The 17416-nt window shown below is 34.5% G+C and overlaps 1 protein-coding gene across 6 annotated transcripts in view; it reads right to left on the minus strand.

Moving 5' to 3' along the window:
* Positions 1-17152, minus strand: part of LOC136030452 (sodium/nucleoside cotransporter 2-like) — a 126086-nt gene extending 108934 nt beyond the window's left edge. For 2 of the 6 annotated variants that reach the window (XM_065709455.1, XM_065709449.1), the window contains exon 1: positions 7450-7585. In XM_065709455.1, coding sequence (XP_065565527.1) covers positions 7450-7485 — 36 coding nt within the window. In that variant the 5' untranslated portion in view covers positions 7486-7585. Of the gene's footprint in view, positions 1-2275; positions 2385-7449; positions 7588-16890 lie in introns of those variants that run through there. The other 4 variants (XM_065709456.1, XM_065709451.1, XM_065709452.1 and 1 more) reach the window with 3 other exon arrangements.
* Between the last annotated feature and the right edge of the window lie 264 nt (positions 17153-17416).

A 17416-nucleotide genomic window follows, 5' to 3' on the forward strand; every position in this document is an offset into this window, starting at 1 on the left:
TAAAGCTAAACAACCATCCTTCGATAAAAACCATATATGCCCCCTGGTCATAACTTGTAATCCTTGCCCTGATGGCTATGGGGGGGGGGTGTTGTTATATTCAAAGACATAATTTTCGGACCTTTCAATTACATTGAACTAAATGGCTATATCAAAATTTTGATTGGATGTGTTTGGGGAAATGGTGGCCGTGGGGGGGGGGCTAGTTACCCTCCAATCACTTTCGTCTATTAAAAAGAGCACTGGCCCTTTCAATTTCCTATTGAGCAATCCCTTTTTGAAGTTTTTACGATAATTCTTTCGATACGAAGTGTGCTACTCTAAAACAAACAAACCAAAAAATTTAAAAATGATACATTGTGCCACCATCGTTTTGTACTTAGGCAGCGCTGTTGCGCTGCCTATGATCCCAAATATGTAAGGCATAGAAAATATATAAACGAACATGAATTATTTCTTATTTAAGGAGGTTGGCCCATCCGTAATACCTCCCTCTTTACGCTACAGTTTGACTTTTAGTACCAATTGTTTAAGAGCAACTCCTGAAACAAAAGTAAAATAAAGTAGAATAAGAAGCTTTTCTAAAATCAATAACAAACATTAGCGTAAAAAGCGAGTGATTGAGGAGGTTGCAAATCCCTTATTTGCGGAATAGCTTATGTTACTTTCAAGTTTTAATGTTGTTTCTCACTTTCGGTTGAAAAGACGTGTTTTTTATTTAATTTCCAATCGTTTTTCAAATAATTCAGGAAAATCTGTCTCTCCTTCATGGAACATTGCTTCCCTCTGCGGAAAATTTCACTAAGTAAAGATCCTCCCACGTAAATTGCCCACACAGGAAATTCCCGCCTGACAATCCCATCCTCGCCAAAATTTCCCACGCTGAAATTAAATATTATTTAATAGCAAGAAAGCTAAGAAACTCTTAATAACAAGAAAGCTCAAAAAACAATTTCTAGTGAAAATCACAAGATACAAATATCACAGGCGAGATAGGTTTTCGGAGCAAGGGCCGAAAAAGAGCTCACTTTGAATACTTCAATCACAAAGTTTGGAAATTCTTGCACGACTTTGATTTCGAAAAACATTCAATATTTTTCAAACGCTTTCTAGTCAGGATTTTAATTAGTTTTAGGCATGCAGTTTGATGATTTCGACACAAACTGATTTAATTTCACTCAGAGTTTGCATCATGATAGAGAGGAATATGTGGCTTGGGTAAATCTCCAGAACGACAAAGATCACATCCCTGATTTTTAGTCATCCCTGACCAAGCACCTGAAAAAAAGCACCGAACGGGCAAGATTAGGCTGGAATAAGGGAATAAAAACTGAATTAGAATCCATCGGAGACGGGAGATGGCCAAAGACAACACTTGGAGCAGAGTGGCAAAGAAGAGGACATTTTGTAAGTGTACCAGCCTTAGGCTATTTTATTTCTATGACATAGTTAGGGGGGGAGTCAATTATGATCTCCAAATCCCATTCGCGTAACACCCAAGAATCACTATTTCGAACCATTGCACGTCAGTATTAATACACATGCAAATGTAGGATGGGTGCTACAAACTGTATCAGAAGTGCCAAATCTGAACTAGAAGGATCATAATAATATGCTATTAGGGACAAAGGGTAGTATGCATTGGCTGTCAGAGAGGCTTTGACTAAAAATATAAAATAAAACTTTCCCTATCAATAAATTAACGTTAGTGAAAAAGGCCTCTCATTAGTTGAAAGTGATGTTATGCGATCATTTTCAACTAATCAAAGGCCATTTCCTGGTCCTTTTGCTTCAAATCAGACCTCTTCAAAAGAGGAGGAGCAACTGCCCCAAGTGTCACAGCTGGAAGGGGGTTCGGCTTGGGGGTTGCCAACTTTGACCAATTTTTCACTTCGGGTATTTTGGCTTATATTTGAGTTGGAAGGGGGGCACCCTAATTAATTTTTTCCTAAGCGACATCAGCCCTACAAACGGCTCTGCTTCGAATTGGCACTTCTGTTGCAGTTTCTTAAACTCTTCATACATTCGCACAGGCAGTGGTAGTGTAAAAGTGCACTGATCTAAAATAGCGACACTTGAGTGTTCCTTTTTTAAATGACCTTGATGGTTGCGGACCACGTTCACTAACCTGTTAGAAGTTCAATAGTTGCTACTTCTATAACAGATGATGTGGAATATTAGCATACAAAATTTTACACAAAACCCCAGCCATATCAAGTGTTTAGAGTACAATCAGGGACATTATATGCTAAACTTTCTGAGGTTGTAATCCTACCTCCCCGCAAGTAATTTCCATGGCCTATATTCCAAATATTCCGCTTATAGATGTAAAGTAATTTGAGTTTTATAGAGAATCGACACTTGAAAGAGGACTGAGAAAATATTAGGTCCCGGAAATTGAACCTTTATCAAATTAAAAGCAATAAAAGTAATATACTTGCAAATATTTAGCAGTAAAGATAATAATTTACTTGGATATGAAAATAGAAAAGCAATAAAATCCTGGTAATGAAAGATATAATTGGCAGCCAATTATCCTAAATTAATAGAGATATCTAGGCACGTATTTACAATTTTGAAAGGAAAAAAATATTTATTCTTTCGGTGAAGATATGTATTTTGTCAAAATCTGACCATGTTTGTAAAATATCTAAAACACTTCCTTCGTTTTCTTTGTCGTTTTCTTTGTTTTGAGCATATTTCAGGTCAGGCTGAACACTCAGGTGAACACTGAGTCCAGGGAACAAATTTCATCGTGCCTTCGCCGTTTTTTTTTTTTTTTTTTTTTTTTTTTTTTAGTAAAATGGCAAAAATGCATAAAAATTGTCAAATTATAGCAGTGTGTCTGAATATTAGGAGCAAAAGGCTGCACGCCTCACTTCCCTGGTAGATTCGTATAATTATAATTATAATTTTATTTATAATTATAATTATAATTATAGTATAATTATAAGTATAATTATAGTATAATTATATAGTATAATAATTAAATAATTTAATATATAATAATTATATAGTATAATTATAAGTATAATTTTAATTATAATTATACTTATAAGTATAATTATACTCGTAGATTATACAGTTTAGCATCAATCTTTCGAAAGTTCTGATAGCACTTCTGTACTTGTTCTCAGTTTTGTATGGGGTTGAAAAAAAGGCCATTGAAAGTTTTGAGCTAAAAATGCCACAATAATTCATGAAAAAAAGGAAAAACCAACAAGTATACCTGCTTTACAAGACACAAAACTATTGTGCTGGACTTCTTTGAGGCTACGGCGATTGGGATTCTACCTCGATTACCCTTGAAACCTCTATTTTAGCTGTACCGTGCATCTATACCGCTTAAAATACAGCAAGTGGCACCGACTGAACAGTGACACCAATTGGGAGAAGGGGAAGGGGGATATTTATCCTTCCCTAGCTTTTTTCACCCCCTCTGGATTTGGAAAAACGTTTATTTTTGTTATTAACGTTGAAAAAAACTGCCCCCCTGGATTTTGGAAACTACATTTACCCCCCCCCATTCATCTGCTTGTATTAGCACCAGTGGCCCCAGAATTAGAAAGGGAATTCCAATTCAAGTTTTTCCTGTTTTTTTTGCATTGTATTATGTCTTTTATCTGCAATTCGACGATTGTCAATATTGAATTCAACTAATGATCCACAGTTTTGAAAAAGATGTGAATTTATACTTAGAAATAGATCGTAAATTCTAGTTCTCTCTCACTGAATGCTAGTGTTTATAATGGAGATGTGGAGCAGATTCACCTCCCTTAATATTTTACTACATATATATATATATATATATATATATATATATATATATATATATATATATATATATATATATATATATATATATATATATATATATATATATATATATATATATATATATATATCAAACAGTTCATGGTAACGAACTGTAGTAAGGAGCGACCCAGCTCAATAGTAACCGAAACCCTAAAAAACGGAATTTTGATACCAATAAGACAATAATTTTGATACAATATTACATAAGAAAAATTCCATTTTAATGCTCATTTTAAATATATAACTTTCATCAAGATTAGTCTTACCTATCAAAAGTTACGAGCCTGAGAAAATTTACTTCATTTTAAAAAATAGGGGAAAACACCCCTTTAAAGTCATACAATCTTAACAAAAATCACACCATCAGATTCAGCGTATCAAAGAACCTTACTGTAGAAGTTTCAAGATCCTATCTACAAAAATGTGGAATTTTGCATTTTTTGCCAGAAGACAAATCACGGAGGCGTGTTTGTTTGTTTTTTTGTTTTTTCCCCAGGGGTGATCGTAACAACCCATTGGTCCTAGAATGTTGCAAGAGGGCTCATTCTAACGGAAATTAAAAGTTCTAGTGCCCTTTTTAAGTGACCGAAAAATCGAAGGGCACCTAGGCCCCCTCCCACGCTCATTTTTTCCCCAAAGTCACCGGATCAAAATTCTGAGATAGCCATTTTATTTCCCATAGTCGACAAACCTAATAACTATGTCTTTGGGGACGACTTACTCCCCCGCAGTCCCCGTGGGAGGGGTTGCAAGTTACAAACTTTGACCTGTGTTTACATATAGTAATGGTTACTGGGAAGTGTACGGACGTTTTCAGGGGGATTTTTTTTTTGTTTGGGAGGGAGAGTTGAGGTGTGTGGGGGGGGGGTTTACGTGGGAGGATTTTTCTGTGGAAAAACTTCTCATGGGGGAAGAGACTTTCAATGAAGGGGGCGCAGGATTTTTTAGCATTATTTAAAAAAAAACAATGAAAAAATAAATATGAAAAGTGTTTTTCTACTGAAGTGAGTAGCAGCATTAAAACTTAAAACGAGCAGAAATTATTGCGCATATGAGGGGTTTACTTCCTCGTAATACCTCACTCTTTATGCTAAAGTATTTTTAGTAATTTCAACTGTTTATTCTACGGCCTTTGTGATTCAAGGGTCATTCTTAAGGAATCGGGACAGAATTTAAAGCTTTAGCGTAAAGAGCGAGGTATCGACGACGGGTGAACTCCCTCATATACGCAATAAAAACATACGAATACAGAAGTTCGTTACGTAAGTTAATTCGTAAATTACGTCTATCTTTTACTAATGAAAATGTTCGTAAAAAAATTAAAAGTTCTAGTTGCCTTTTTAAGTGATCAAAAATTGGAGGGAAACTAGGCTTCATCCCTCTTTCCATTTTTCTCAAAATATTCCGATTAAAACTATGAGAAAGCCATTTAGCCAAAAAAAAATTATTATGCAAATTTCGTTTTAATTACTCATGTACGGACAGCCAAGATCAAAACATGCATTAATTGAAAAACATCCAGAAATTAAATAAAAAAAAACAAGTTTTTTAAAATGAAAGTAAGGAGCGACGTTAAAACTTGAAATAAACAGAAATTACTCCATATATGAAAGGGGCTTTTCCTCCTCAACGCCCCGCTAAAGTTTGACTCTTTCTCTTAACTCTACTTCTTAAAACAGTAAAAAACTTTTAGCGTAAAGAGTGGGGTTACAGTTCGTAGTAACGAACTGTAGTAAGGATCGACCCGGCTCAATAGTAAACGAAACTCTAAAAAACGGAATTTTGATGCTAAAATATACATCAAAAGAATCAGTTTTTCATCTTGATTTTAAATATATAAGATTCATCAAATTTAGTTCTTTGTCATCAAAAGTTACGAGCCTGAGAATATTTGCCTTATTTTAGAAAATAGGGGAAAACACCCCTAAAAGTCACATAATCTTAACGGAAGTCGCACCATCGCATTTGGCGTATCAGAGAACCCTATAGCAAAATTTTCAAGCTCCTATCTACAAAAATGTGGAATTTCGGATTTTTTGCCAGAAGACAAATCACGGGTGCGTGTTTATTTGTTTGTTTGTTTTTTTTCCCCCCAGGGGTCATCCTATCGACCAAGTGGTCCTAGAATGTCGCAAGAGGGCTCATTCTAATGGAAATGAAAAGTTCTAGTGCCCTTTTTAAGTGACCAAAAAAATTGGAGGGCACCAAGGCCCCCTCCCACGCTCATTTTTTCTCCAAAGTCAACAGATCAAAATTTTGAGATCGCCATTTTGTTCCGCATAGTCAAAAACCATAATAACTATGTCTTTGGCAATGACTTACTCCCCCACAGTCCCTGGGGGAGGGGCTGCAAGTTACAAATTTCGACCAGTGTTTACATATAATAATGGTTATTGGGAAGTGTACAGTCGTTTTCAGGGGATTTTTTTTGGTTTTTGGGGGTAGGGTTGAGGGGAAGGGGCTATGGGGGAGGATCTTTCCTTGGAGAAATATGTCATGGGGGAACAGAAATTCAATGATAAGGGCGCAGGATTTTCTTTAATTACTATAAAAAAAACAATGAAAAAATAAACATGGAAAAGTTTTTTCAATTGAAACTAAAGAGTAGCATTGAAACTTAAAAAGAACAGAGATTATTACGCATATGAGAAGTTCTAAAAATACTTTAGCATAAAGAGCGAGGTATTTAGGAGGAGATAAATACCTCGCTGTTTATGCTATAGTATTTTTAGTAATTTCAATTTTTTATTCTACGGCCTTTCTGATTCAGGGGTCATTCTTAAAGAATTGGGACGAAACTTATGATTTAGTGTAAAGAACTCGGTATTACCGAGGGTACAAACCCCCTCATATACATAATAAAAATTAAAGAATATAAAAGTTTGTTACGTAAGTTAATTCTTAAGTTACGTATATTTTTACTAATAAAAAAATTCGCTAAAAATTAAAATTTATAGTTGTCTTTTTATGTAACCGAAAAATTGCATGGCAACTAGGCCTCCTTCCCCATCCCTTATTTCTCAAAATCGTCTGATCAAAACTAAGAGAAAGCCATTTAGCCAAAAAAGGAATTAATATGCAAATTTCATTTTAATAATTTATGTGTGGAGAACCAAAATAAAACATGCATTAATTCAAAAACGTTCAGAAATCACATACAAAAACTAGTTTTTTTAACTGAAAGTAAGGAGCGACATTAAAACTTAAAACGAACAGAAATTACTCCGTATATGAAATGGGTTGTCCTCTCCGCAATCCCTCGCTCTTTACGCTAAAGTTTGACTCTGCCACAATTCTACTTTTTAAAACAATTAAAAACAGAATTTTATGGCGAGTAGGTAGGGGGAGGGGTGAGATTTGCGCACGGTACAATGACAAGTTAATTATTCCAAATTAGTAGGGAAAGATGTACAGTTCTAGTATTATGAGACTTTGGGATGCCCCTTTTGTTTAAACGTCTGGTATAACAGATCCGAAATGCCCCCCTCTTTATTCAGGAGAATACTAACATTTGGCACTGGATTTGGATGTATTTAAAAGCCATATCAAATAAGGACAAATATTCAAATACATTTATTCTAAGGACGTGGAATTACCCATATTCAAAATTTATTTAATGTGAAAATAACTCACCATATAAAGTATTACATCATTTACTGTACGTGGCATTTTGATGGTCCTGTTTATAATCAAATTGATTTCTAAAGGGTTTTCATTCTATGACTACAAAAATAAATTAAACTTTGTTACTGGTTTGACGTTCATTGTTCAATGAAACTGAATAAGCATGTTTTTTTTCAAAGCAGAGGATAATTATTTAACAAAATTATTGCATATCATGAAACTGTCATTTCCTGCCAAATAAAGAGAAGCATGAAATATATCTTAATAGCTATTATTATATTGAACAAAAAAAATATTGCAAGCCTGTCAAAATTGAGAGGCTCGCGTTTTCCCAGGCTATTTTTATATCAAATAATGACGTGAAGCCTCAACAGCTTGTAGATACATTTTTATAGACTAAATTTAAAAATGCATTGCTTTTTTACGTAAGAGGGACATTAAAAATCAAAATGAGCAGAAATTATCCCATTAAATTGGCACCCTCAAGTTTCACGAGTAATTCATCAAAAGAATTACAGATTGCAGTCAAATTTGGTAGTTACAAAAGTGTTATTTCCCATTTATTATTTCCCAAGTCTCACCCACGCTGATACATTTATTTTAAAACTTTGCCTTAAAACCTAGCGTTTTTTGGGCCATCGTTCGTAAAGATATAGACGGATTTCCGCATGGATTTCCGCAATATATAAACTAACCAATAAGAGTTAAATAAAATATTACAAACGTGAAACTACAATATATTTTAGATGTAAAGCGCAAAATTATTTATGTCTTCTAAATTCTTTATGTTCAAACTTAATTAAAAATGATCTAACAAAATGTTTTATTATATCAATTTATCAAACAGTTCGTGGTAACAAACTGAGTAAGGAGCGACCCGGCTAGTTAAAAAGGCAACTAAAACTTTTAATTTTTAACGAACGTTTTATTAGTAAAAAATATACGTAACTTAAGAATTAACTTACGTAATGAACTTTTATATTCTTATATTTTTTTATTATGTAAATGAGGGGGGTTATTCCCCTCACTAATACCTCACTATTTACACTAAAGCTTAAATTTTGTTCCAACTCTTTAAGAATGACCCCTGAACTAGAAAGGCCGTAAAATAAATAGTTGAAATTACTAAAAATACTTTAGTGTGAAGAGTGAGGTATTTAGGTGGAAATGAGTCCCTCATATGCGTAAGAATCTCTGTTTGTTTTAAGTTTTAATGCTGCTCCTTACTTTCAGTTGAAAAAGCTTTTTATATTTATTTTTTCATTGTTTTTTTATAATAATTCTAGAAAATCCTGCGCCCCCTTCATGGAATTTCTTTGCCCCCGTGACATGGTCCTCCAAAGAAAGACCCTTCCACATAGCCCCCTCCCCTCACCCCCCCAAACCAAAATAATCCCCCTGAAAAACGTCTGTACACTTCCAAATAACCATTACTGTATGTAAACACTGGTCTAAGTTTGTAACTTACAGCCCCTCTCCCGGGAACTGTGGGGGAGTAAGTCAGCCCAAAGACATAGTTATTATGATTTTCGACTATGCTGAAGAAAATGGCTATATCAAAATTTTGATCCGGTGACTTTGGGAAAAACATTAGCGTGGGAGGGGGCCTATGTACCCTCCAATTTTTTGGTCACTTAGAAAGGGCACTAGAACTTTTCATTTCCTTTAGAATGAGCCCTCTCGCACGATTCTAGGACCACTGGGTCGATACGATCACCCCTTGGAAAAAAACAAAACAAACAAAAAAAACAAATAAACACGCATCCTTTATGTTTCCTTCTGACAAAAAATACAAATTCCACATTTTTATAGATAGGAGCTTGAAACTTCTACAATAGGGTTCTCTGATACTCTGAATCTGATGGTGTGATTTTCGTTAAGGTTCTATGACTTTTCGGGGTTATTTCCCCCTATTTTCTAAAATAAGGAAAATTTTCTCAGGCTCCTAGGTTTTGATGGGTAAGATTAAACTTGATGAAACTTAAATATTTAAAATCAGCATTAAAATTCGATTCTTTCGATGTAGCTATTAGTATCAAAACTCCATTTTTTAGAGTTTTGGTTACTGTTCCCTTCTCAACGCCCCGCTCTTTATGCTAAAGTTTTTATTACTGTTTAATAAAGTAGATTTGAGAGAAAGAGTCAAACTTTAGCGTAAAGAACGGGGTGTTGAGAAGAAAACAGCCCCTTTCACACCCGGAGTAATTTCTGTTCGTTTTAAATTTTAATGTCGTTCCTTACTTTTAGTTAAAAAAACTAGTTTATTTTATTAATAGTACTGAACCGTGTACAAAAAGACCTTTGAGCATCTCACTTCATTCTATTTATCAGTCCTGGTTGAACTTCGTTGAAGTAAGGATGCTAGCGCTGTTTTTAATAATTTTTTTTAAAAACATTATTGTTTTTAATTCTCACATTTTGATGTAAGTTTATATATATGTATACATAGGCCTATGTATATATATATATATATATATATATATATATATATATATATATATATATATATATATATATATATATATATATATATATATATATATATATAGAGTATTAATATAGATTGTGAATTGGTAACATAAATACACGAGGGCCAGAACCAAGGTATGATAAGTTTGTTTTGGTGTTACTTGGCTGTTTTACATTTGTTTTTTCATAGGCATATATTTTGGGGGTGATACCTAGCACGGGGATGCCATGGGGAATTTATGGTAGGCACGCCACGTGCATGGGTAGGGAATATAAGTGGCAAAACCCGTTAGACAAGTGGGTATTCTCCTGGTCATCCCTTGTGTTGGGTTGTTGCCCCTGAATTGTTTGTCTTTGTTACTGCTTTTAATATTTGGTAAATCACGACTTACGACACGACTGCCTGTCCATGGATTATTCTTTATGGTTGATTGTGTATGGCTATGCTGTTTGACCTATGAAATTGTATGGATGAGTAGGGTTAAGGCCTCATTCAAGTACTGATCTATATTAATTACTAATGTTGGAAAACAGTTTTCCTTTTCTCCTTCTGTCTTTTTTTTATGTGTTTTTGCTGCCGCATTGGTGATTTCTATTTTCATTGTATATATATATATATATATATATATATATATATATATATATATATATATATATATATATATATATATATATATATATATATATATATATATATATATATATATATATATATATATATATGAGCAAACGCTTATCGTAAAGCTCTTTAATTCTCTTAGATCGAAAACTATTTTGAAAAATAACTTCTGGTCCCCTTCTATTTCCCTCAAGTTCCAGTATTCGTTTTTAAAGCATTGGGGACAAATCGCTAAATTTTAGCGTAAAGAGCGGGATTGAATAGGGGGCAGCTCCCTTCATGTATGCAGTAATTTTTTCTGAGTTTTAAGCTGTAATGTTACTTGTTTTGAAATTTGTTTGAAAGTTAATTATTTTTTTTTTTATTTATAGCATTTTTTTTAAGTCAGGGTGGTTTCCCCAAATCTTGATCAAGCTATCTCTTGATCAAGTTCAAGGTATCAGTAAGAAAATTGTATAATTATTCATAACTTTAAACCCACCCTTGCACAGGAGGCTAGACGGATGGGGCTATATTTGGACCTTTTTGACTAAATTGGTTGCCTTTAAATTATGACACGTTTTTATCTTTGACCAAGATGGACCAAAAGGGCGGGAGTGGACTAGTCACCCTCTGAGAAATTTCTCCCTTAAAAAGGGCATTGGCGCTCACAATTTCTGTACGAATGAGACCCAAATTAAAATTCTTCTACCGGAACCACTGGCTTGATGCAGCCACCCTTGGGAGAAAAAAAAACAGATGAGACTACCTGCACATGAAAATTACACAGTAACACAGTAAGAAAACTAGTCTTCGAGAATCCAGAATTTGATGACATAATTTTCTTTAAATGGACCCTATACGGTCAATCATTTTGATCAAAAGTTTCCGTCAATATATTGAAGCACGCTTTAATCAGCCTCCAATAGACCCTTCAATCAACCCTTCAATCTCGACCAAAGCTAATTGAACACAAGGCTTTTGATCAAAATGATTAAGTCATTCAAATTTTCTATCGATCACTGTCAACGCCTGACTCAAGCGTCAAACAGGTTCCTAGACGGCTAATCATGCTTGAATCAATCGATTGACGGAAGCTTATATTCAAAATGATTGACCGTCTAGGGCCTCCTTAAGATCGGATCACTTTTGGATGCTGTTTTTCCTTTAAATGACGTTTCACAACGACGTTACAATATGTAACATGATCTGTGAAATCTTGCATGGCCTTTGTACCATATTAATTCAAATTGACCTTTTTACGTCTTTTAAGGTATTTTTTTAACTACCAGGGTATGGCCGGGGTCCTTTTTCTCATTTTGAGGTGTCTTGTGAGTAAGTCTGACGAGGGGTTATATGGGGGGGGGGCAAGAAAGGTAGGTGGGCATAAGCAGGTAAGGTGTTCTTTAGATAAAGAAGTGTGTGCAGTGGGACATATTGGTGGGAAAGTGGAGTAGTAGATATGTTAGCTTGTCTAAAGCTCGCAATTCTGACCGATTGTTCTACTATTTTGTAGAATTACTGTTTCGATGCTGTCTCCCCAGAAACAAATAAGCAAATTAATTTCTTTTTAGACACAGGCTTGAAATCTGTGGCAAGTTGCTCTCAATCATTCTGAACTCAAGAATTTTACTTTCATCATGGCAGTAGCTTGTTTTGGGGATATTTTTCCCACCGAGCAACAGGAAACAATGAAAAGGGTATTTGGAAAAAAAAAAAAATGTAAAACCAAGATAGAACTTAGGAAGGTATTCCCATTTGGCACTGTCTATCTGGTTCACTGAAAGCAGAGCTAATTCTCAAGGCAATTCGATGCTCATGGATCAACCTCATTTAGAACTTGACGGAGCTTTTGCTGAAATTTCTCTACAGCTGCGAGTTGCAATCTATTACTTACTTTAGACCAAAAAAAAAAAATGTTCTTACAGTTCGTGGTAACGAACTGTAAGTAAGGAGCGACACGGCTCAATAGTAATCGAGATTCTAAAAAATGGAATCTTGATACCGACAGACATATTCAAAAAAATCGGCTTCTTATTCTGGTCATTTCTGATTATTTTTATTTCGGCTTATTAGCCTGATAAATTTTTTCTAATTTTCCAAAAAGGGAGAAACACCACCTAAAAGTCGAAGAATCTTAATAATAATCACACCATCAGATTCACCGTATCAGAGAACTTTATTTCAGATGTTTGAAGCATCAATCTGCAAAAACACGGAATTTTCTTTTTTTGCCAGAAGAAAGATCACGGATGCGTTTTTTTTTCCACGGGGATCTTATCGACCCAGTGATCCTAGAATATCGGAAGATGGCTCATTAAAACGGAAATTAGAGGTTTTAGTGCCCTTTTTAAGTGAGCAAAATGATTGGAGGGCGACTAGGCCCCTTCCCTGTCCTTTTTTCCCAAAATCGTCTCATAAAAATTTTCAGATATCAATTTTCTTCATCATAGTTAAAGGCCCTATACATATGCCTTTGGATATCACATGACCCCCCCTCACAGCCCCAGGGGAAAGGTCCTTAGGTTATAAAGTTTACTCATTGTTTACGCATAGTATTTATTATTGGAAAGTATGCATACATTTTAGGGCGGTGGGGGGATGAATTTTCAGCTTGGGGATTTTCCATGGGGAACTTTCCTTGGAGAGGGAAGTTTCCAGGGGTTGAACTTGCTAGGGGAAATTTTATACGGGGGGAATCGGCAAAAATTCCTATACAAAATCCTTTTTATATACCTTGCTTTCTCTTTTTAGTCTCAATTTCACGCGCGGAGTTGTTTCGGGTAATTGCCCAGGGTAAGTTTTCAACGGGACTGAATTGTCTAGAGGATATTTCCGTTGGAAGGGGGATTTCTCTGTGGAGATGAGATCAGAATTCCTGGCATTATTTAAAAAAAGATCAGACATCAAATAAAAAAACACAATTTTTTCAGCTGAAAGTAAGGAGCAATATTAAAACTTAAAACAAATAGAAACTATTACGTATATAAAGAGGGTTCCCCCTCAACACCTCGCTGTTTACTGCAGAAACACAAGGGTCCTTAATTATAACAACAAGAAGCTTTCTTATATATATATATATATATATATATATATATATATATATATATATATATATATATATATATATATATATATATATATATATATATATATATATATATATATATATAGCATTGCATAGTTATATTTAGGCCGTGTAGCAATACTTTATCTCCACCCCACACCCTCATTGGGAAATACATAGCCTGATTTATACAAGTCCAATGCATTCTGTGATCTTGCCTGGGTAGAGAATTTAAAGTGCCGAAAGCCTATAGGCAAGTGTGTATTCTCCTGATGAGCCCTTGTGTTGGGTTTTTGCCTCTGAATTATTTGTCTTTGCTGTTTTTATTGTTTGACAAATGACGACTTATACTTATTGATGACACGACTGCCTGTCCATGGATTATTCTTTATGGTTGATTGTGTATGGCTATGCTGTTTGACCTATGTGATTGTATGGATAAATAGGGTTAAGTTCTCATTCAAGTTCTGATCTATATTAATCGCTAATGTAGGAAAACAGTCTTCCTTTTCTCCTTTTGTCTTTTTTTTTTTAATGTGTTTGTGCTGTTGCATTGGTGATTTCTCTTTTCATTATATATATATATATATATATATATATATATATATATATATATATATATATATATATATATATATATATATAATGCTTATGCGTAAATAGTGAGGTGTTGAGGAGGGGTAAATCCCTTTCACATACAGAATAACTTCTATTCGTTTTAAGTTTTAATGTTTTTCCTTATTTCAGTTGAAAAAACTTGTTGTTTTTTTTTTTTAGTTAATTCAAATGAAGAGCTCAGATGTTTAGATAATATAAATTTATGTCCTAATTTTCCAGAATTTAATGAACCATGCTTATGAACTATTTTTGGGTAGAATGTTCTTCTCCTTTTCGGTCTTTTAGGGTTTTGCTATCAAAATTTTCTACTGAATAAGTTTTGTTTTGACCAAGGGAAAATCCCATCATTCTTTGCATATTACTGTTCAAGAGAGCAGGGGCCCGGGCTTGATTTTTTGGGTAGGAATGAATCTTCCATTGGAGCTCTATAGACTGATAATTTTTTTCTCTCACTTAACCCTATGAAAGCCGTTTCCTTTCGTCTACTTTTGATGAGACTTCTATTAGGAATACCATCCCTCTTTTTATTCCTTCATAACATCATCACACTTTGTCTGTTTTGCCATGTAGGACAAGTGAATAAATTAAGGGAAGTGATTGATGAAAAGAACTATGGGAAGGGAAACGATACTTCTGGGAGGGAGAAATCATTTGCATTTCCAAATATCGAAATGTTAACTGACAGTTACGGTCTGAATTGATCAAGAGTAAACTCAATTTTATACTTGACATACTATTTATCCGCCTTGCAATGACGAACAAATACTTTGCAAATATTTAGCGCAATGATGCGTTGGTGTATTAGAACAACAATTTTGTGTATTATTTCAGCCAGTATCAGGTACTTTGTACGCCGCCAAGAATAGTGAACATAAAATCCGATTTTTAATTACTACTACTACTATTAATTGCTCATTGCAACACCAAGTCACCTGGGGCAAAACAGCTATGGACACTTCCTCCCCATCTCAATCTATTTAGACCTTCCCTCGAGAAGCTCTAATTTTCATTCAAAACTCCCTTATGACCACCTCCCACCCGATTCATGGATGTCCAGATTTTTTTTTTTCTTCCTAGATGGTCATCAGAAAAGGATGATCTTTTAAAATCTGTCATCTTTCATGGTTAATTGGAGACTTCCAAAACCACAGGCCTATGTCTTAAAAAATAGGAAAAATTGGAAATTCAATATGTGATGGAAAAGATCTCCACCTGTAGCAACGAGCTTTTCCTGTTAGGGGGAAACAAATTTCAAAATAGGAAACTTTGATTGAAAATCGGCAAAAAAATAAGCTAAAAACATCCAGCGGGTTATAGGGGTCATTCACTTAACCACATAGTTTTGTAGATTAGCAAGGGAACACTTACCAATGCAGTCATTATGAAGACTGCTTATAATCACTTAAACACCTAAAGTTAAACAGTTCGCGGTGTAGCTGTAAATAAAAACCAACACTTGTTAATAGAAACCGGAAATCGAATATACCAAATTTTGACTACAACGTCTACGTAAAAAAACGTTTGTTTATGCTTTTTATTATATACTATTTATCCAGTTTTAATTGATAAAACGAACGGTTATATAGCATGGCATAGTTATATTTAGGCCATGTAGCAGGTGTGCATGGAAAATGTGTTAGTTACTATCATTCTGCATTTTACGAAGTAAGAATTGTTTTCCAACTTTACGCTCTCCAAACACTTTGCCCTACATCCCTCATGGGGAAATATATAGCCTGAATAATACAGGTCCAATGCATTCTGTCACCCGTCACTTGTCTTTGTGGCTCTAAAACCGGCTTTCTCATATCTTAGATTCAGACCAAGAATTTAAGTCTGTTCTGAGTAATAAACAAGTACCCAAAGATAAACTGTTAATTTTTTTTATTTTATGCAAATTTTCATATTCAGGTTATTGACAATACCGCCCTCTCCAGACGACCCCATATATAGCACTAATAATATATTTCTCCATGATGTTGAATATCATGGCCCGTCACTTTCTTTTTTAGAATGGCTTCGTTGCATTCTAAACTCAATTAAGTCTAGTTTCCCCTGAGCGATTGATTTCATAGTCGGATAAAAGCATTACTAGAAATCATTAAAAAATGGAGACTACAGTAAAAGAAAACAAGATAATGTGGTCAATAATAACATGCTGGTTCTTCTAACTTAAGAATTCGATGTTTTAGAGTTTCTTTTAGTGTTGCATATATCCTCGGCCTATTAATGGAACCATCAAGGGGGGGGTGTATTATCAAAGCCCAAATATGCTATTTGAAGCGAGGGTGCACCAAAACGAGCATAAAATAAGATATCTATTGGTACTATTTTTATCAGTATTTTCCTTCTGTGTTTACATTTTCCGTCGTAAATCTGTTCAGGGGGATTTTTTTGTGGAAAAGATGGGGAGTTCAAACCATATACCTCCCTGGATACGGCCTTGGTAGTCTGTATCATTTACATTCGAAAATTATTTGAGTAAAACACTGGTAAAACTTTATTGTAAAGAGTGGCCAGCTAATGAGGGTAGTAATCCCCCCCCCCCTTTCTGGCTCTTTTAGCCTTCAAATGTGTAATGTTATCCAGACTTGATACAACCTCGTTTGTTTTATAATTAAATTGAAAACTTGTCTTGAACCACAAGTTAGAGCTATCAAAGAATGGATTCTAGGTGGAATTTCAAAATATAACTTACCTTTGGTTGTTTCTCCTTCATAGCTCTGATTTATGGTACACACAGTATGCTTAATGTACTTTAATATCCGTAGCGGGTACCTCACACAACTCTTGCTCTTTTTGAACTATTGCTTTTAATCAGATATCATATTAAAGTTTACTATTTATTTATGTCACTGAGAGATAATTTCTACCCTAAATAAACGCAAAAAAGGGAATTAAAATAAAGAAACCGGTGTACGGTACCACACTGACTTATATAACCATAACTTTGTAATTGAAGTGACTCAAAACTTTTTAAATAAAAGGCCTCGAGAAACCTGATCTTAAAGTCCTCTCAGGCATTGGTTTTCTTGACGAGAAAATTAACGAAACCCGAGAAATTTGATTCGCATGAGGTTAGTTTATTGCCCAAAAAGACATACTGTGTTTATTTACTGTTTTTGTCTTCTAAGTCAAAGGTATGGACATTCCAGAACTTAATTTTGATATTGCACCAAAATCACTCAGAAAGAATAGGCATTTGCAGCAAAAATCCTAAACGC

The sequence above is a fragment of the Artemia franciscana genome, chromosome 8 (assembly GCF_032884065.1).
Source record: "Artemia franciscana chromosome 8, ASM3288406v1, whole genome shotgun sequence".
NCBI lineage: Eukaryota > Metazoa > Arthropoda > Branchiopoda > Anostraca > Artemiidae > Artemia > Artemia franciscana.